General features: G+C 44.1%; 1 protein-coding gene across 7 annotated transcripts in view; it reads left to right on the top strand.

Annotated features, from left to right (window-relative positions):
- The window catches only part of vac14 (vac14 homolog (S. cerevisiae)), a 449,264-nt gene that overhangs the window by 70,236 nt on the left and 357,190 nt on the right, over positions 1 to 21,838 (top strand). For all 7 annotated transcript variants that reach the window (XM_041191735.1, XM_041191734.1, XM_041191731.1 and 4 more), the window contains exons 9-10: positions 1,936 to 2,070; positions 2,851 to 3,000. In XM_041191735.1, coding sequence (XP_041047669.1) covers positions 1,936 to 2,070; positions 2,851 to 3,000 — 285 coding nt within the window. The remainder of the gene's footprint in view (positions 1 to 1,935; positions 2,071 to 2,850; positions 3,001 to 21,838) is intronic.

Raw genomic sequence — 21,838 nt, 5'->3', positions numbered from 1 at the left:
TCTCCTAATCCCTCTCCCCCCTTTCTCCTAATCCCTCTCCCCCCTTTCTCCTAATCCCTCTCCCCCCTTTCTCCTAATCCCTCTCCCCCCCTTTCTCCTAATCCCTCTCCCCCCTTTCTCCTAATCCCTCTCCCCCCCTTTCTCCTATCCCTCTCCCCCCCCCTTTCTCCTAATCCCTCTCTCCCCACTTTCTCCTAATCCCTCTCCCCCCTCGTTCTCCTAATCCCTCCCCCCCTTTCTCCTAATCCCTCTCCCCCCCTTTCTCCTAATCCCTCTCCCCCCCTTTCTCCTAATCCCTCTCTCCCCACTTTCTCCTAATCCCTCTCCCCCTTCCTTTCTCCTAATCCCTCCCCCCCATCTCCTAATCCCTCCCCCCATCTCCTAATCCCTCTCCCCCCCTTTCTCCTAATCCCTCTCCCCCCCTTTCTCCTAATCCCTCTCCCCTTCCTTTCTCCTAATCCCTCTCCCCCTCCTTTCTCCTAATCCCTCTCCCCCTCCTTTCTCCTAATCCCTCTCCCCCTCCTTTCTCCTAATCCCTCTCCCCCAACTTTCTCCTAATCCCTCTCCCCCCCTTTCTCCTAATCCCTCTCCCCCCTCCTTTCTCCTAATCCCTCTCCCCCCTCCTTTCTCCTAATCCCTCTCCCCCCTCCTTTCTCCTAATCCCTCTCCCCCCTCCTTTCTCCTAATCCCTCTCCCCCCTCCTTTCTCCTAATCCCTCTCCCCCCCTCCTTTCTCCTAATCCCTCTCCCCCCCTCCTTTCTCCTAATCCCTCTCCTCCCCTCCTTTCTCCTAATCCCTCTCCTCCCCTCCTTTCTCCTAATCCCTCTCCTCCCCCCTTTCTCCTAATCCCTCTCCCCCCAACTTTCTCCTAATCCCTCCCCCCCTTTCTTCTAATCCCTCTGCCCCTTTCTCCTCTTCCCTCTGTCCCACCTTTCTCCTCTTCCCCCGCCCCCCTTTCCCCTCATCCATCCCTTCTCGCCCCTGCCCTTTTACCACCTCCCCTAATAGCCTCAGCCGCAGCCTATTGTAGTGACTTCCATATTCTCACCACTTTCTCAACTCCCAGTTGTTATAACAATATACCCTGAGGTTAAGGCTGCAGTTGAAGTCAAAAAATGATAATCCCCTCTAATTGTTCCCAGCTGTCAATAATTGCATTTGCTAAACCAAAAAAGTACCATTGAAATTTTAACTCAAAATGCGAAGAATTGTACATGGCATATTTGTGTGAAAATAACAGGTTCCTATAACAGTATTTTGAGCTCAGGTAGACAGTGTATTATGGAAATGATTGCAGAGTTAAATGGTGCAGTGAATTAAACACAGTGCTCATGTACCTTGGTGGAGCCTGAGTTTTAATCTAGCCCTGCCTGGGATGACAGTCTCCTTTCTACCATCTATAAGAGATACTTATGAAATGAGTTGCGTAGTCTTAGCCTTGTTCCTAGTAGCTGTGAATCCATACCAGAAAATGATTCACATTTCACAAATTAGTACTGAAGCGGAGCTCATTCTGGCTGGTGTTGGAAATTGAAACAAAGGATATCATTCTTCTGACTTGAATTTTGATTCCAAGTGTTGAACTCAAACCGTGTTTATATAATAACTGGGAACATGCTTTGGTTTTCTAATCTGCTAATAGCCAAGCTCGAATCACCAGTTAATTGCTCTTATTCTAAATGTGGGCCAGGAACTGGGATTTTTACTCTAATCATTCTATACCTGACTTGAAAGTGCTTAACATTGATGCTATCCCTGAAATGTACATTTCATCCCTCAGCATTGACATTCACCCAGATCAGGAAAGGACATGCTCCCAATCTCAAACTGTGCAAACTGCTCTTTCTAAGTCCTGCGCCATCAGTTTTTGGTCATTGAATCGGAGTGCTATATGAGTGGTGGTCACGCTATCTTTCCCATTGTTTCTTCTTATAGATGATTTGATTCAGCTGACTGCAATGACGTGGATGAGGGAGTTCATTCAGTTAGCTGGCCGTGTGATGCTGCCCTATTCTTCAGGAATCCTGACAGCTGTCCTGCCCTGCCTCTCCTATGATGACAGGAAGAAGGGTATCCTTTTCGCCAGCCAAGCTTTGAGTGCACAAGTTACCCACTGCAAACCTCTGGTTCTACACTTAGTATGAAGGGACAGTCTGCAGTTTTTAATATGATGCCTCTTTTGGGACTTCCTGAGGAATGTTTTTTTCTTTTTTACTCTTTGGTTACTGTGTTTTTGACCTGATCTGCAATCAAGGTATTTTTCAGACAAAACTTAAACCTGCAGTCATTTTACCTTTAGGTAATTCTCATTGCAAGCACTCCAGTTTTCTTTTATCTCCACACTCATTCTGGCTTAATAGTAGTTTCTTCTGTCTCATTTACAATCAAGTGTAGTCACCTTTCCCTCCTATCCCCTGCTGACAAGCTAAGAATCATGAGCCTTTTGCTCCATTCACTCACTCTGTCCACCTGCCTCCCAATTCAGAAAGTTGACAGCACTGTGTGCACATTTGATCATGCTGTGGCATGTGGTGTTGGGAATGAGGCAAAGGTAATCTCAGGCACAGGCTGCCACTCCCGTTGTCACTGGCTGGTATTGTTCTGGAGGCTGGCCATATCCTGAGTGGAGGAGAGGGAAGTCACAAGGAACTCTCTTTTGGGTCTTGGAGAATCAGCGGCATGACTATTGCCAAAATTCCTGCCAGCACCATCTTAGCCAGAAGGTTAGTTGGAAATGGTCCCGTGCTGTCTCAAAGATTGTAGTTGCTCTCTGTCATATTATTTGCTGTAGATTCTTGTCCTGTTTTGTTTACGCTTCTTGGTGTGCTGGCTCCTTAATTCAAAGCCCAGGTATTAAGGAGGTAGCAAATGTGTGTAACCAGACTCTAATGAAGCTGATCATGCCTGAAGATGACGGTGACAATATCCGACAGATAACACTACAGCAGCTAGATGGCACTGCCAACGAGTCCTTCTCGAGCCGCAAGAATTCCTCTGACCGTAAGTGATTGCTGTGTGTTAAATGAAAACTGGTTTATGTTGGAATTTAGCTGGACTTGAGTCTGGACTGCAGCAATTCCAACACTTGCCCTTCCCAATTAATAAGTGGGTTGACGTGTGCTTTCTCTAGGTCTGTGGCAAACATCTACCCTCTGAGCCTAGACAATGAATGCCAGATGGCCAAGCTGCCATGAGGTGTGTCAGAGCAACATGAGAGACTGATGCAGTGGGGGGAAGACGGGGGGAGAGAGGGGGGTGGGGGGGACATTTCTTCTTGGTCCCTGGCTCACTGATAGCATTGTAGCCCTGTACTCAAAGTTGTGCATTCAAATATCACTCCAGGGCTTGAACATGAAATGCGTACTGTTAGCCCTAATTGTATTGTGTGCCTTGCTTTTAAAATCTCCATTTATCTGTGGAATTCTTTATTTGCACCCCCTTTATGCCTTATACAGAATTATACTCATGTGCTCTATCACATAAAAGAAGACTCCACAGTGCTGATTTGTTGTCCTTGCTAACTTACTGTCCATTTAACTTGGACTAAATACCATCTCATTTTGCTAAGCTTGGCCTTGTGCTGGGTTATTTCCTGTAATTTGTGTCCTCACTTCTGTTTTGTTCTTGGCCCTTACTGCCTACATTGATCAGCATCATCTTTGATGCCTATTTCCCCCTTTGCATGAGATATTGAACTGTAACCTGTTGTCTCCCTATTCTAGAGATTTAGGTGCGTTATTGCCTTGGTCTGTTGGAAGAGCAGCGAGCCCTGTGTCCTGGTCAACACTCTTGTCTTAACCATCGCCAGCAGAAATAACATTAACTGGTCATTCTCAGTTCTTTCTGTCCTTGCTCTGTGTTTGAATAGACTGCCACATTTGCCTGTATAAGTGATTGCGCTTCATAGTATTTCATCATGCGCCAAATACTGGCAATGAGGGGCTTCCATTGTATGGCAAGACTGGAAAATCAGGCTGGTTGTTCGTAGAGTAGAAAAGGTTACATGGAGATGTAACCTCTTCAAAATTGAGTTTTTTTTAAATAGAGAGGTTATGGAAAAACTGTTTTAATTGGCAGGAGGAACAATAACCAGGGGACACAGATTGACAAACGAAACTGAGAAGAGATGAGCAGAAATTTTACACAGCGGGTTGTTTGATCTGGAATGTACTTCGGGAAGATGGTGGAAGCAGATTCAGTGGTGGCTTTTAGAAGGAAATTGGATATTTACTTGAAGAGGAAAAAAGTGCTGGGATATGGGGAAAGAGCAGTGGAGTGGGATTAATTTAACCATTCTTTCAAAAAGCCAGCAGAGGTATGATGGTCCAAATGGCCTTGTCCTGTGCTATGTAAATTGAGATCTGCATGCGGTCTAATGGAATGTATATGTGGTGTCAGTGTGGTGCTGCGTCACTCTTGCTGTAATCTGCTCAACATTTTGTCAAGATACAATGTGAGCCACTTTCACTGCTTTACTATAGTCTTTGTCTTAACTTGGATTCCAGAATATTGATGTCCCTAAGCTTTCTTCCAGTGTTGATACTTGTGTCTGACTGCCTTATCCTGGGAGCAGGTTTGTTGACCTGTGTAAACTGGACCAGTAGGTCACTTGTTGGGATAAGGAAGCTGGATGTTGGAATGGAGCTGGTTTGCACAATGCTGGACTTGTGGAATCCAGATGTATCTGGGTCAACTGAAATGATAGCAGCTTATCCTGTGCAGGTAGAGTGTCCGCTGCCAGAACCTGTTATCTGTTGTAAGCCAACCTGTCCAGATCAGTGGCCAAAGTCCAGGTTCATGTCAGACCAAGAATTCTGAACAAAGGAAAGGTCATCCCAAGCTGCTAACCTGGGTTCCGTTTGGCCAGATAACACTGATGTACATGTGACCATGTCTGGCTTGGACCCTATTTGGTAAACTATGTCTGCTGGGGTCCTTGCTGCTCTACGGGACAGTCAAGTGAAGAGTAGGAGAGCCCCTGTGGTGCTGATACCGCTACAGAGACACTGGTGAGTTCTGTCAGGCCAAGGCACACAGGCTCTCTCTCGATCCCTTGCTCTTTGTGTTCCACTCCCAGTCTTTGTGGGCCAGTACACTTTCTGCAATTGTGAAATAGAAACAGTTAGTATTGGGAAAATGCAGCATTGGAGGACAGGTGTAGAGCCCCTGTAACAATTTGTAAAGTTGTACCTGTTTTTAACATTGGTAAAGGAAGTGTGGTAGTTTCTGTTCCTCTGCTGTAGGCTAGGGTTCTGTTCAGTGGTGCTATAGCCAACTTAGGCGCTTTGATAGTGGGACAGGCTGAAAGGTGGAGATGATAATAATCTACAAAACTCCCATTTGGACCATTAATTATACAGGAATAGCAGCCATGATTATTGCTGTGCCTTAAGATCTGTTGTAAGTGGACCTTTAGACCTGGAGTAGAAACACAAATTAATGAGGACTTGGCACCTGGCATGTGTATATGATGTTAGTTAGCTTTGGGTTTCAGCAATTATTATTTAAAATAATTGTCAAAAAGCCAGGGGGTGATGAGAAATTGTTTGACACGAGTTGTGTTATGAAATATACTGCCTGACAGGACAGTGAAAGCAGCTTCAAGAGTGACCTCGAAAGGGAAATTTGATTTATACTTGAAAGCAAAATTTTGCTAGGCTTTAAGGAAAGAGCAGGTGAGTGGGGCTAATTTGCTAACTTTTTGAAAGAGGCAGCACAGGCACGATGGGCTGAATGGTTGCCTCCTGTGCTGTGGGATTTTGTTGATTAGATAGTAAATGTACTAGTGAATGTAGTGTACTTAACATTCATTTTCCATTCTGCTTACTTTCCCCTCTCTGTCCTTTTGTTCTACATTGAAAGCATTAGTTCCTAGATCTTATTGAAACATAAAATTCTGACAGGGATGGACAGACTTGATGCAGAGAGGATACTTCCTCTGGCTGGGATGGGGTGGGGGGGTGGTGGTGTCTAGAACAAGGGGTCACAGCCTTAGGATACGGGTAGACCATTTAGGACTGAGATGAGGAGAAACTTCTTCACTTAGAGGATGGTGAACTGTGGAATTATCTACCACAGAGGCAGTGGAAGTCAAGTCACTGAATATATTTGAGAAGGAAATAGATTTCTGGTCTCTAAAGGCATCAAGAGTATGGAGAGAGTGCAGGAGCATAGCGTTGAGATAGAGGATCAGCCATGATCATATTGAATGGCAGAGCAGGCTCGAAGGGCCAAATGACATACTTCTGCTCTTATCTTCTATGTTTCTATGTTTCCTCACTGGGTGCAGCTCCTTTGGCACCAACCATCTTCCAATGTCTGGCTCAAGTGGCTATTCTTGGATTGTTGCCAGGTTCACCACTCTCTGAGTGAAGAAGTTTTTTCTCATCTAAGTGTAAATGGTCTACCCCGTATCCTGAGACTGTGACCCCTTGTTCCAGAACCCCCCCCAGCCAGAGGAAATATCCTCCCTGCATCAAGTCCGTCCATCCCTGTCAGAATTTTGTGTTTCAATGAGATCTCGGAACTAGTGCTTTCAATGTAGAACAGAAGAAGATCAGACTATGGAAGGCAAAGCAGCTGATGATGATCTGGTCCTCTCCCTCTCACACATGGGCTAGCCTGCAGGAATTATGGATACTGATCAGGTTTGGCGGTGTCTCTCTCCCTCCCATCCCCTCCCCCCACCCTGTTCTTGTGCCCAACTGCTATACCTGCTGAGATCAAATAAGTCAAACACCAGACTAAAGAGGGAATCTGGGTCTTTGAGATCTGTATGGGCCAAAACAACCTCAGGCAATTTATTCAAGGTGGATAGGTAGCTGTAACCTTTTTTCTGTTGTTACAGACAGGGGAGGGAGGCAAAACTGAATTTCTTTATTTTCCTTGCTGCCTACTTATAAGCAGAAGCGTTTCAATTTTTGAAATAGGCTATGGTGTGTTTCTCTAAACTCTGTTTTGTGAGGTCAATTTGTAAAGGGACTCACAGCAAACCTCTTTAGGGTTAAATCAGAAGTATAGTTTACTCATACATTTAGTCCTGGGGAATGGTTGCAACTTCATATAAACACAAGAGCACACAATAAGAAGATAGGAAAGAGGAGTTTCTTTTTTTACATCTATGAATAACTTAAATAAAAAACCACAAATATGGATATCAGTTCACATGATTTCCAGAGTCCAGAAAGAGAGTGAGGGTTCCTTCATGGAGGAGCGACAGTTCAGCTAGCTGAAGCAGGATTTTGCAGAATTCCTTAAAGTTGATGGTGATACAGCAAGGTGAGGTTGGTTTACAGAGACTTGGTCTGCTTGGCAGATGAGGAGCCTTAGACTTGATGCAGACTGTTGGTCAACCTGGAGTCTTGCTTTGATGTTTGCAGGCTTGAGTTTAAACAGCAGACTGAGTTGAGGGTCTGGAAATGTAAGGCTAAAATTTTCCAAAGGCCAGAAGCTGAGGTCATGTGATGCCCATTAATGATTCAGTTGCAGGGTAACGAGTGGTTTCTGTGCCTCTGGTCAAAATCCATTTTTTACCTGAAGGGATAAATGGTGGCTTTTCTGGTGGTTTTTTTAGTGCCTCTGCAGGCCTAATGAGTTTTGATGGTTTCCGCTTTACTGTAGGACCAGGTTGGAGAGATGGATTGTCTGCTGGTCCCTGGTTTTATTGATTATAATGTGTCCTCACAATGAAAGGTGAGAGATTCCACAAGGATCAGGGTTGAGCTTTTGTTCTGTAACTGCTATTGAAAATTTCTAAAAACTGTTACCAATTTGTGAATCATGTGACTTGGAGCAGCCATCTTTTGGTTCAGCAAAGTCCACTTTTTAAATAAGCAAAAAGATCAGGTTTGATTTAACAGTTTGATCTCTTTCATGTCCCCAGGACATGACACTGCACTTAGCTCAACCTTCAAATACCTGGCAGGTGCAGGGAAATTTCCATCTCCTTGAGCTGTTTATTTCTGTAGGCGCAAAGGAGCTTGTTTTAATATAGCTTTAGCAAGACTGCTAGAGGGTAGATACTACCATCAGACGAAGGAGGAGTGAAGAATAAATGTAGCGTAAGGAGAAAGATACCTAAAATAGTAAACATGTCCATATAAAGTGTACTTTAGGACAGATAGTGGAAAGGTTGTTCAGAGGGAGAACTGTGCTTTAAGGATGGAGTGGGAAGGGAGAGTTTTGAAGAAGAAATTCCTGCATATGGGGCCTAGGCAGCTGTAGGCATGGACACTTGGGGTGGAGCGTAGGGGAGAAATGCAGAACAGTGCAGCTGAGTTGAGTGTTTTCTAGTGTTGAGGGGTTGTGGTGCTGGAGGAAGATAGCGAATGGGGAAGGTTTAGATACTGGGCAGCTTCAACACAAGCACATTAAAGTGGTGCTTTCAATTCAGAAATAACACTACAGTCATCAAATACAGAAAAATATAAAGACCGATGATAGCTAGGAATTGGATGGGCTTTCCCAAATCTCTGGGATCACTTTGCAGAGACACATCTGGAAAATCTAGGGACCGGCTTTGGATTTTCAGTATCTTCAAATTAAGGGCATTTTCAATATTCACCAGAAATAATGGGGTGTATCGAACAAGTAAGGTGGTCGTGCTTTCAGCTAGAGTCTGCAATTCCTCCTCCCTCTCCTTTAAGGCTAATCTTAAAAATTACCTCTTTGACCAAGATTTGCACGTCCTTCCTAATAGCTTTTTGTTGGTTCCATATCCATTTATTTCTTATGACACTTCCATGAAGTGCCTTGAAATGCCTTTCTATGTTTTAGGTGCAATTTAATTACCAGTCGTTGAATTTGATCTGGGTTGCAGTGGATTGGAAGGTTACAAGTAAATTCGAAACAGCAGTAGTCAAGTCTTGCATCCAGTAGGTGGCACTGTAGGCTCACCAGTAAACCTTGAAACAGCTACTTGGTTGGGTTATCGGCAGTTTGTTTGATACTTCCAACAAATTGTGGAAACTGATATAGATTTATTAAATACGTATAGAATCATAACAGTACAGAAGGAGGCATTCAGCCCATCATGTCTGTGCTGTTTCTTTGCAAGAGCGACTCAGCTAGTCCCACTCCCCCACCTTTTCCCCACAACTGATTTTTCATTCTTCTGATGTGTGGCTCCCAGATTGATTGTGAAGTCAATGCACTTTACTGCTTAAAAAGTGTTATTGGTTTTGCTAGCTTTTGTTACCCAGTGATGACTGAGTGTGTGTTTGCTATTTGCAGAATAATTGAGACCACTTCATGCAAGGGAGGTCTAAAGGGAGGATGAGTTTAAAAAGTTAAGGTGTTAAATGATGACTTCCCTGGAGCAGGCACGAGTAGCAAGTCACCCGCCTGATAGGTCTGTGACAGAACAAGCTAGCCTGAACTGCTCAGAACGGCACTGAGTGATGTATTAATGGGGTGCATCAATGCAAGTTTTTCTCTCATGTGCATATGCAGTCCCTTCACGCCTTCTTTCTGATATGCGCGATCCTTTGAACATAAGAACAGGAGGCCATTCAGCCCCTTGAGCCTGTACTGCCATTCAATGAGACCTAACTCCATCCCCAGCTTTGCCCCATATCCCTGAACACTTATGTTTAACAAAAGTCCATCAAGCTCATATTTGAAACTGGAAATTGCCATTTGTAGAAAAGATGTCCAAACTTCTGCCGCTGTGTGGAGAATGTTTCCTAACTTCTCCCCTGAAAGGCCTCGATCTGCCCCCAGTCTGTGATTTCCCAACCACAGAAATAGCTTCTCTCTATCTACTCTCCCTGTTCACCTTAACATCTTTAGAACTTCGATCAAATCTCTCTCAAGGGATTACAATCCCAGTTTGTCTAAACTCTCCTTGGAGTCCAGGTATCATTCTGAAAAACCTACGCTGCACTCCTCGTATATCCTTCCTAAGATGTGTTGCCCAGAGCAGCTCACAGTAACTGCAGGTGTGGACTAACCAGGGCTTTGTGCAGCTGAGCCTTGACTTCTGCCGCCTTGTATTCTAGTCCTCTCAACCTGAACGCCAGCATTCCATTAGCCTTTCTGTTTATTTTCCTTCGTCATCCAGGACATTTTAATGCAAGGATTCTTGCTCATTTTCTTTCTTGCATGCATGGTTTCTCCCTCTTTCTTTCTCGCTTGCATTCAAGAAACTCATTGGGTGGAGGGGTGAACTATGTGAGAATTGGACATTGATAGCTGGGGCCTGGGCTGACATCCAGTCCAGATTGATGGTTTAGACTCCACTTTCTTTCAGCTAGAATGATGAGACAAAAGTCTGGGGCAATATCTTGCTAGTGGAGAATGGCCCATAAAGACAAAGTTACAATCTCACTTGGAGGTTGTGAAGTTGGCTCGTATGAGAAAGGGAAGTGTCATTTCAGTGCAGCAGAGGGCACCCCTAGTCAGGTCTGCTCATGGACCTGCGAAGAGGGAGTTACTGTCTGCTTGATGACACTTGGTGACAGGGTTCCATTTGCAGCATTGATCTCCCTAACTATGAGAAGGAGAACTATTAATCAGTCCCTGATTGAATGTTGAGCTGTCCATGCATTAAAGGTATTTGCTCTTGAGCTTGTATCTCATCCCTCAGGCTGACTTTTCATTTCTGGAGCCTGGGTGAGGATCTCGTCCACAGGAAACGTGTACAATGTATAAAATGTAAACATTACAAATAGTGTGGAACAGTGAAGCCAGCAGCCGCTGTTTTGAGCAGCTGGTATAACACTTAGCTAAGCAGACTAAAACGTTACTGCTTTGATGCCTGACCCATGCTGAGTTTAGCCAGTCTCAGGAGGAGGCATTTGTGTGTTGCAATTGCCCCGAGTTTGTTTAGGGATGGGTGGTGTGGAGTGCGGAGGGGAGAAAGCAAACCAAATTCCTCATCCAAGTCAGTTTATATTGAGCCTTGCTGCAAAGTCCGTTCACAGGCTTTGAGCAAAATGTGGCTCGGCCTCTCCAGAATCAAATAGTCTTCTCACATATATTGCCTTAGCTCATGAATGAAGGATAATTGGAGTTTGGGGGGGTGGGGGTGCGGTGGTGGTGGTGGGGTCCTCTTCCCCCTACCCCCCAAACAAATGACAGCTGTTAACTTCAGTAGAAAAACATGCAAACGATGTAAGGAGGGTACCACGGAATGGGTTCTTTCTTTAGAGAAGGTGACCTACCTATTAGTGGTCTTTATAATTGCAAATGGGTTTGAAAGGGTAGACATAAAGAGGGGGTTCAAAATCTCTAATATTTCAAATCTCGGCCATTTTGTTGATCTGCAGATTCAGTAAACACTGATCAAATCCAGGGTTTTCATGGAATCTCAGAATTGATTGCAGTGCAGAAAGGCCATTCAGCCCATCACATTCGCACTGGCTCTCTGAATGAGCATTTCACCTAGTGCCATTCTCCTGCCTTCTCCCTGTAACCATGAACATTATTTCCTTTCAAGTAATCATCTAATTCCCTCTTGAATGCCTTGATTGAACCTGTCTCCACCACACTCTGTCAGTGCATTCCAGACCCTAATCATTCGCTGTATGAAAATGTTTTTTCTCCTATTGTTTTTGCTTCTTTTCCCAAAATTACCTTAGAACTGTGCCCTCTGGTTCTCAATCCTTTCGCCAATGGGAACAGTTTCCCGCTATCTACTCTGTTGTCCAGCCCCTCATTATTGTGCATACTTCTATCAAATCTCCCCTCAGCCTTCTTTTCTCCAAGAAATAAAGTCGCAACTTCTCTCATCTATCTTTATTACTGAAATTTCTCATCCCTGGAATCATTTTCATAAACCTCTTCAATGCACTCTCCAAGGCTTCCACATCCTTCCTAACATGCGGTGCTCAGAACTATGTGCAGTACTCCAGCTGAGGTCTGACTTATACAAACCTCCTTGCTCAACATAACCTCCTTGCTCTTGTACTCTGTGCCTCATTAATACATCTTAGGAGACTGTATGCTTTATTAACCACACTCTCAACCTGTCCTGCCACCTTTAATGACTTATGCACATATACACCCAGGTCACTCTGCTCCCAGTTTAGAGTTGTGCCTTTTATTTTATATTGTCTCTCCATGTTCTTCCTACCAAAATGTATCACCTTATAGTTCTCCGCATTGAACTTCGTCTGCCATCTGTCCACCCATTCCACCAATTTCTCTATGTCCTTTTCAAGTCTTACACTATCCTCCTCACAGTTCACAATGCTTCCAAGTTTTGTATCATCCACAAATTAAAACCATAAGACGGTAAGATGTAGGAGCAGAAGTAGGCCACTCAGCCCATCGAGTCTACCCTGCCATTCAATGAGATTATGGCTGACCTGGTAATCCTCAGCTCCACTTTCCTGCCTTTTCCCCATAACCCTTGATTCCCTTACTGATTAAAAATCTGTCTATCTCAGGCTTGAATATACTTAATGACCCAGCCTTTACAGCCCTCTGCAGTAAAGAATTTTACAGATTCACTACCCTCTAAGAGAAGAAATTCCTCCTCATCTCCTTCTTAAATGGGTGACCCCTTACTCTGAGATTATGCCCTCTGGTCCTGGACTCTCCCACAAAGGGAAACAACCCCTCAGCATCTACCCTGTCAAGCCCCCTAAGAATCTTATATGTTTCAAAAAGGTCACCTCTCATTCTTCTAAACTCCAATGAGTACAGACCCAACCCATGCAACCTCTCCTCATAAGAAAATCCCTCCATCCCCAAGATCAACCTAGTGAACCTTCTCTGGACTGCCTCCAAAACCTATATATCTCTCCTTAGATAAGGGGACTAAAACTGTTCACAGTATTCTTAGTGTGGTCTAACTAGTGCCTTGTATAGTTTTAGCAAGACTTCCCTATTTTTATACTCCATTCCCTTTGAAATGAAGGCCAACATTCCATTGCCTTTCCTATTACCGACTGAACTTTTATGCTAGCTTTTTGGGATTCATGCGCGAGGACCCCCAAATCCTTCTGTGCTGTAGCTTTCTGCAGTGTTTCTCCATTTAAGCAATATTCAGCTCCTCTATTCTTCCTGCCAAAGTGGATAACCTCACATTTCCCCACATTCTATTCCATCTGCCAAGTTTTTGCCCACTTACTTAACCTGTCTATATCCCTCTGTAGACTCTTTGTGTCACCCTCACCACTTGCCTTCCCAACTATTTTTGTGTCATCCGCAAACTTGGAGATAGTACGTTCACTCCCTTCATCCAAGCCATTAATATATATTGTAAATAATTATGGCCCCAGCACTGATCCACATGGCACTCTGCTAGTTACAGGTTCTCACCCTGAAAATGCCCTCTTTATCCCAACTCTCTGTTTTCTATTAGTTAACCAATCCTCTTTCCATGCTAATATACTACCACCAATGCCATGGGCTCTTATCTTATTAAGTAGCATTATGTGCAGTACCTTATCAAACGTCTTTTGGAAATCCAAATATATTACATTTACTGGTTCCCCTTTGCTTGTTACCTCCTCAAAGAATTCTAATAAATTTGTCAGGCATGATTTCCCCTTCATGAAGCCATGCTGACTGTTTGATTATATTGTGTATTTCTAAATGCGCTACTATTACTTCCTTTAATTTCCTTCCCCCACTTGAATGCTGTGGTTAGTTCACTTATCCTCCCTGCAGTGCTTACTGTCGTCCACACATCTTGCAAGAACCTCATAACTGGACAGTTGCAGAGACGCTACCCCCTGGGTCCCCATACCTGCTTCACCTGCAGTCACACCCTCCTGTCCCTGATCACAGACCAAATTTGAATGACCTAATTTGTGGTGTGGTGACAGCCTCCTGGAGCAAAGTGTCCAGGTAACTTCCCCCTCCCTGATGTGGCGCAATGTCTGCAGCTCAGACTCCAGCTCCTTAACTCGGATCTGAAGTTCATTGAGCTGTAAACGCTTACCACAGATATATTTGCTCTGGATCACCTTGGTGTCCAGCAGTTCCCACATGCTGCTGCAGCAACACATCACCCGTCCTGTCATTGCTATCACATTTTATTTAATTACTTATTAATGACTCTAGTATCCCTGCTCCATACACTTGACGAATCCCCCAGTCTTTACACTTTGTAATTTTTTACACACCAGTATCGATCCTATACTTAACAAGCAACTTTTAAGAAAAAGAGAAACAAAGAGAAAAAAAGACTAGAGATCTAAACACAAGCTAAAGACCTTACTTGTACTTTTAATGACTAGAAATACTCACTAATCCTACTCACCAATCAGCTGCTCTCCATGATCTTTAATGGTATCTCACTCTCTCACTGTTAATGGCCCCGCTGTTCCTCTCCCACTCTCACTGTTAAAGGCTCCGCTGCTCCTCTTGCTTTCTCACTGTTAATAGCCCCGCTGCTCCTCTCACTCTCTCAATGTTAATGGCCCTGCTGCTCCTCTCACTCTCTCATTCTTAAAGGCCCACTGCTCCTCTCACTCTCTCATTCTTAAAGGCCCACTGCTCCTCTCACTCTCTCCCTGTTAATGGCTCCACTGCTCCCCTTGCTCTCTCACTGTTAATGGCCCTGCTGCTTCTTTTGCTGTCAATGGCCCCTCTGCTTCTTGCACACTCTCACTGTCAATGGCTTCACTACTTCTGGCACATTCTCACTGTTAAGGCCATGCTGCTTCTCGCACTCTCTCACTATGGCCATGCTGTTCCTCTCGAACTCTCTTGCCGTTAAAGGCCCTGCTGCTTCTCTTGCACTCTCTCACTATTAAAGGCCACACTGCTCCTCTCGCACTCTCTCACTGTTAATGGCCCCACTGCTCCTCTCACTCTCACTGTTAATGGCCCCGCTGCTCCTCTTGCACTCTCTCACTGTTAATGGCCCCGCTGTTTCTCTCTCGCTGTCTTGCTGTTAAAGGCCCTGCTGCTCCTGTCGCACTCTCTCACTGTTAATCACAGAATCACAGTGCAGAAGAGAACCTTCAGCCCATCGAGTCTTCACCAACAAGTGAAAAACACCTGACCTACCTACCTAATCCCATTTACCAGTACAGTACAAGGCCCATAGCCTTGAATGTTGTGATGTGCCAAGTGCTCATCCATGTACTTTTCAAAGGATGTGAGGCAACCTGCCTCTGCCACCCTTCCAGGCAGCGCATTCCAGACTGTCACCACCCTCTGGGTAAAAAAGTTTTTCCTCTAAACCTCCTACCCCACACCTTGAACCTATGTCCCCTTGTGACTGACCCTTCAACTAAGGGGAACAGCTGTTCCCTATCCATCCTGTCCACGCCCCTCATAATCTTGTACACCTCGATCAGGTCGCCCCTCAGTCTTCTCTGCTCCAACGAAAACAACCCAAGTCTATCCAACCTCTCTTCATAACTTAAATTTTTCATCCCAGGCAACATCCTGGTGAATCTCCTCTGCACCCCCTCCAGTGCAATCACATCCGTAATGGTCCTGCTGCTCCTCTCACTCTCTCACTGTTAATGGCCCCGCTGCTTTTCTCGATCTCTTGTTGTTAATAGCCCTGCTGCTTCTCACACTGATGAAATGGAAAGTTGCTCATAAATCAGTGTCCTTTTGAAATTGTTCCCTGTAATCAAGGCCTAGATCATTAACATATATGAGGAAAAGCAAGGCCCCCAATACCAACCTCTGAGGAACTCCACTAGAAACCTTCCTCCATCCCGAGAAATATCCATTAATCATTACTCTGTTTCCTGTCACTCAGTCAGTTTCTGTATTCTGTATCCATTTTGCTACTGTTCCTTTTAATCCATGAGCCATAACTTTTCTCACAAGTCCTTTGTGTGGCACTGTATCGAATGCCTTTTGGAAGTAACGTTTTGGGTGACGGTGTCTTTGAGACAGTTGCCTTTAGGCGAGCCTTGCCACAGGTGTTCTTCACACTAGCTGCACCGACGTAATATTTACAGTTGAGACTGTTCTGACTGTCAGAAGCTTGTGCTGTCTACAGCCATCGACTCCTGTTGGAGCCTAGGCTAATCTTGATTGTTTCCTAGAGAATGGCTTGTATTAGAGGAATAACTGAGACAGGGCTCCATGGGATGAATTGAAATCTCAAACTGCATGAACAGCTCATGCACGCTGACACTCCACTGCAGTACTGAGGCAGTGCAGTACTAAGGCAGTCTTAAGATGAGAAGTTAAAATGAGGCCCTGTCTCCCTCTTAGGTGGATGTAAAAGATCCCATTGCATTATTCTGAAGAAGAGCCCAGGAATTCTGCCCAATGTCTTGGTTCCTGATATTTTTTAATGTTTCCTGATATATATTAATGATTTAGATCTTGGTGTGCAGGGGGCAATTTCAAAGTTTGCGAATGATACAAAACTTGGAAGCATTGTAAACTGTGAGGAAGACAGTGTAAAACTTCAAAAGTTGGTGGAGTGGGCAGATAGGTGGCAGATGAAGTTCAGTGTAGAGAAGTGTGAGGTGATTCATTTTGCAAGAAGAATATGGAGAGACAATACAAAATAAGGGGTACAGGATCAGAGGAACTTGGGTTTTTATGTGCATAGGTCATTGAAGGTGGCAGGTCAGGTGGAGAGAGCAGTTAATAAAGCATTTAGTATCCTGGGCTTTATTAATAGGGGCATAGAGTACAAGAGCAAGGCGGCTACGCTGAGCTTAACATAAGACACTAGTTAGACCTTAGCTGGAGTATTGTGTACAGTCCTAGGTGCTACACTATAAGAAGGATGTGAATGCATTAGAGAGTGCAGAAGAGGTTTACAAAAATGGTTCCAGGGATGAGAAACTTCAGTCATGAGGACAGTTTGGAGAGGTTGGGACTGTTCTCCTTGGAGAGGCGTGGCTGGGGAAATTTGATTGTGGTGTTCAAAATCATGAGGGGGCTAGATAGAGTAGATAAGGAGAAACTGTTCCTGCTCGTAAAAGGATTGAGAACGAGAGGGCACAGATTTAAAGTAATTTGCAAAAGAAGCAGATGTGATACGAGACAAAACTTTTTTGAGTCTGGAATGCGCTGCCTGGAAGTGTGGTGGAGGCAGCTTCAATCGAGGCATTCAAGAGAGCATTAGATGATTATTTGTTTCTATTCAAATAACGTGCAAGGGTACGGGGAAAAGGCAGGAGAATGGCACTAAGTCGTAATGCTCAGTTGGAGAGTTGGTGCAGACGTGATGGCCAAATGGCTGCCTCCTGTGCCGTAACAATTCTGTGATTCGATATTTATCTCTCGACTAACGTCACAAAATCAGATAATTTGATCATTATCATACTGCTGTTTGTGGCAATTTACTCCACACAAATTGGCTGCTGTCTTTTCTATAACAATGAATACACTTCCAGAAGTACTTCATTTGCTGTAAATCACTTTGGGATATCCTGAGGTCATGAAAGGTGCTATATAATCACAAGTTTGTTCTTTTGACTGTAGTCCAGTGTTATATAGTATTGCACCTGATTAGATTGGAGTACATGTGGTTAAGGTTGGGGAGGGGAGGAGGAGTAGTGAGATTCAGTGTAATGTGTATCACAAGGCTTCTGAAGCTAGCTCCTGAACATGCAAACGGGTGGGATTCCCCTCTTGATTTTGGCACATCCATTTTATATGCCTTCTGGTTCGGTGTTGAGCTTGCAGCCGGAGTGTCTGCCAGTTTCTTTAATGCATTAGAGGTGCCCTCGGGAAGTATCTTTTTTTTTAAAATTCTTTGTGATGAAAAGTTTGAAAGTATTTCAAAATGTGTGGTGTTCTCTGAAGGATTATAATAACTATGTTGTGTGATGTCCCTGTATCAAGAGGATCCTGTGAAATTCCCTGGATGCTTTGAAGAATTCTATCCTGATTTCAGAAAAGATTGATCAATTTCATCAAGTTTCCCACTCATCCCCAAACTTCCTAGATCCTAACAAAGGCAGCTTGTGAAAATGCACAAGTCTAGTTGTCATCAGCCATTGAAACGGATCATTCTGGAAGATGCTGTGTGGTTTCTGGCACTGGACAGATGAGACCCTTTGCCATCTTACTCCATAGGACTGCACAGGAATGTGAAAATAATTGCAGTTTATGACTTCAGAATGTGGATGTATCCATCTTTGTGGTTGGGGCTGGGATGTGAAAAGGTATCCCTGGCACTTCTTGTAAACATGCCAAGGATGGCACATTATAAAACTACCTCAGGAGGACCTGTCCTGATATAGCCCACACAAGGAGTGACTGAAGACATAGAATCATAGCATGGTTACAGCACAGAAGGAAGCCATTTGACCCAGTTTGCCTATGCCAGCTCTCTGCAAGGGCAAATCACCTTGTCCCGCTCCTCAGTCCTTTCCTTGCGGCCTTAGTATATTTATCTCTTCAGAAAACTATCCAATTTCCTTTAGAAAGTCACTATCAAATCTGCTTCCACTGCACTCTCGAGCAGCGCATTCCACTCGTAAAAAAAAAAAGTTTCCCCTCATGTCATCTCTGGTTCTTTTGTAGGACAGTTTCAGGAGGGCCTATTTTGATATGGCCAGCACCAGGACCGGCTGAGGAAACTGTAGGACAATTTCAAGAGGCTTGTTCTGATATGAATTCAGTAGAACCTCTGGAGGAAATATTGAATTCTGTGCTGCAATTTTTTGAAAGCTTTCTTCCTGTTCTCTTTGACAATTTTTTTTTGATGGTGTTTGATAAAAGTACATGCCACACGGCTTCTAAAATGTGTGAAAAGAATGAAAGCATGAGTGCCACGAAGCTTTCTTTTGTAGTCATGCCAACAAACTGTACTCCTACTTGAAGATTATGTACAGGCCCTTGACATAAGTTGTAGAGATTTATTTAAAGTGTGATTGGAAGTATCGCAGTTGGCCTGGATGAAAAGAGCAACCTGTGAACAGAAATGACAAGGTGGAGAGTACATTCTGTCATATTCTATCTGTCATCCTTGTTAAGTTCAAATGTGGCCCAGAATAATTATTGTGAATGGAGTAGAATGAAGAATTATAGTTAACCTAGTTCCTGTACTGTACTGTCACTGGGCTTCTTGGTACCAATACATCTTGGGAAATACCAAACTCAAATTAACTCACTTCAGTGATGTATGATAGTTAACTCATGTTAAATTGCATTCATCTCTGTGACAGATAAGCAACCACCAGCATTAAAACTGCTCCAAGTACTCTGTCCAGACACCACCCAGGCTTTGAAAAACTGAATCTTTAACTGCACTGTTGGATGATTTCCCACAGATTAGGTGACCACAATGAGGCACGTGTGGTAATTTTATCAATGCACCCTGCAAACCAGGGAAGGTAGTGCCAAACGGAAAGTCAAGTGACTGCTGCCTGCAGTTTTTCAGTCTTTGATTTTGATTGGGAACTTTGCAAGTTTGAATTTTCTTTTAGCATTCCCAGTAGGCAATCTTCCCCGTTAACTGTTAGCACTCTTATTATTTCCGGTATGGAAATGTCACCCGTTATTTTCATTCAACTGTACTGGCTTAATCCTGGGTGTGCTTTTCTCTAACATTTAAAAGACATCATTGCCAATTTCTTTGCTGCTCTGTATTAATGATGACCTATATTTATATACTGTCTTTACTAAAGGTTGAGAAATATCCCAAAGCACCTTATAAACAAAAGAGGAAAGATTAGGAGGGTTAAAAATCTGGGTGAAAGAGGTGGGTTTTAAGGAAGGTTTCCAAACAGGAGAGGGGAGGCGAGAGGTTTAGGAAGGGATTTCCAGAGCATGAGGCATAGAAGATACGGCCAACAATGGTAGGGGGAAGGAACTGGGGATGCAAACAAGGCTAGAGTCCCTGCAACACAGACCTGAGGATCCTAGGGCAGAAGGAGATTACAGAAATAGGGGAGGGATTTGAAAACAAGGATGAGAATTTTAAATTGGGCTTGTTGCGGGACTCAGAACATAGGAAATAGGAACAGGAATAGGCTATTCGCTCCCTCCAGCCTGCTCTGCCATTCAGCTGATGGTGACTGATCTTCTACCTCAACTTCATTTCCCCATACTATCCCATATCCCTTGATATTTTTAATATTTAGAAATCTATCGATTTCTTGCCTTGAACATACGCAATGACTGAGCCTCCACAGCCCTCTGAGGTCAAGAATTCCAAAAATTCAACACCCCCTGGGTGAAGTAATTCCTCCTCATCTTAGTCTCAGAATAAGAGGTAGGCCATATAGTACTATGTCCCCTGGCTGTAGACCCACCCAACCATTGGAAGCACCCTTTCTGCATCTACCCTGGCAAGCCCTGTAAGAATTTTGTGTGCTTCAGTGAGATCTCCTCTCATTCTTCTAAACGCTAGAGAATATAGGCCAGTCTCCTCAATCTTTCTGCATAGGATAATCTTGCCATCCCTGAAATCAGCCTGGTGAACATTTGTTGCACTGCCTCTATGGCAAGTATACCCTTCCTTAGGTAAGGAGACCAGAACTGTACACAACACTCCCAATGTGGTCTCACTAAGGTCCTATTGTGTAAGTTAGTGAGCATGGGAGTCATGGATGAAATAAGATTTGGTACTGGATAGGATACAGAAAACAGAATTTTAGGTGAGCTGATGTTTATTGAGGGTGCTGGATGTGGAGCCAGACAGCAAAACACTGAAATAATCAACTGGGGAGATGATAAAGTAATTGCAACCGCACATGGGTGAGATAGATGTAAAACAGGCTGTGTTGCAAGTTGTAAATAGGCTACCTTTGTGATGGATACGATATGGGATTAGAAACTCAGCTCAAGGTCGAATAGGATGTTGACGTTGAAAACAGCCTGGTTCAACATGTGACAGTGGACAGAGCAGGGAGGTGGCGGTGGAGGTGCAATTGTTGCTGAAGGTATGGAGTTTGGAACAGGGACTCTATTTAATAGGAAGAAATTTCAGCTTTTCCAGGGCTGGATGTCAGAGCAGCAATATAATGCATTGGGGGAATTGAAAGACATGGTGGTGAGGTGAAGCTCATTGTCACCCGCATATAGGTGAAACGTGACATTATGTTGTTGCTGAGGAGGTCGCGTCCATGGGAAAGCAGAAGGGGAATGGGGATAGATCCTTCGGAGAGTCCAGAGATAAGGGTATGGGGGCTGGATAGAAAAAAAGCATTGCTAAAGATGCTCTAGCTATAATTGTATGAGTAAGAGTCAGTAATTGTGTATTAATTGGGTGTTCAATTGTACGCAGCTGGTGGGCAAAAACTGGAGATTCATTTATGCTTCTATAAATCATTGTCGGTTGTCCCTCGATTTGAGGATGATGTCTACTCAGGGTTGCAAGTTTCTGCCATGGGTCTTCTTTTATCTGAACAGGTTGACTGTCAAAGCACAGATCTTTGGACACGTGGGACAAGATGTCCCATGAGCTAGTGGGATCCGGATTGAAGGATTTGCTTCCTTTTCTTTCTGTCTCTGCTGCTGCTCTGCCTCATCATTAAAGCATTGGTGCTCAGACCCTGATGTAGCTTGATGGACAAGTTATTGCTATTCTGTCATCCTACAAGGGGAGTTTGAGTGCCTTTGAAGTGTTTTCTTTGTCCTCTCCTGGAACGTTGGCCATTTGAGAGTTGAGTAAACAAGACCAGGCAGGGGCGATGGCTTTCGGCCATTGGGACACAGTGTCCCATCTACCGAAGTTGATTTTGCAGGAGTTTTACTTGAAGGCTTGTGGAGATGGCTTCAAGAAAGGCACCAGTGTTTGTTCGATGGTCCTCCCATTGAATCCAGAGGATGCGGCGGAGGCATTGCTGCTGGAATTTCTCTAGCCTGATCTGTACAGCTAGGACTTGTGTGGAAGTTTTTATTGTCAAACACTTGCTGCCATAGTTTGTAGAAGGCTGAGCTGGCACAGCTGATACATTGTTGGATCTCCTCATCAATGGTAGCCTATTGCGAGTGATGGTTGCTG

This window comes from Carcharodon carcharias, chromosome 7, assembly GCF_017639515.1.
Source record: "Carcharodon carcharias isolate sCarCar2 chromosome 7, sCarCar2.pri, whole genome shotgun sequence".
NCBI classification, from domain to species: domain Eukaryota; kingdom Metazoa; phylum Chordata; class Chondrichthyes; order Lamniformes; family Lamnidae; genus Carcharodon; species Carcharodon carcharias.
This window is presented reverse-complemented; position numbering and strand designations above follow the sequence as displayed.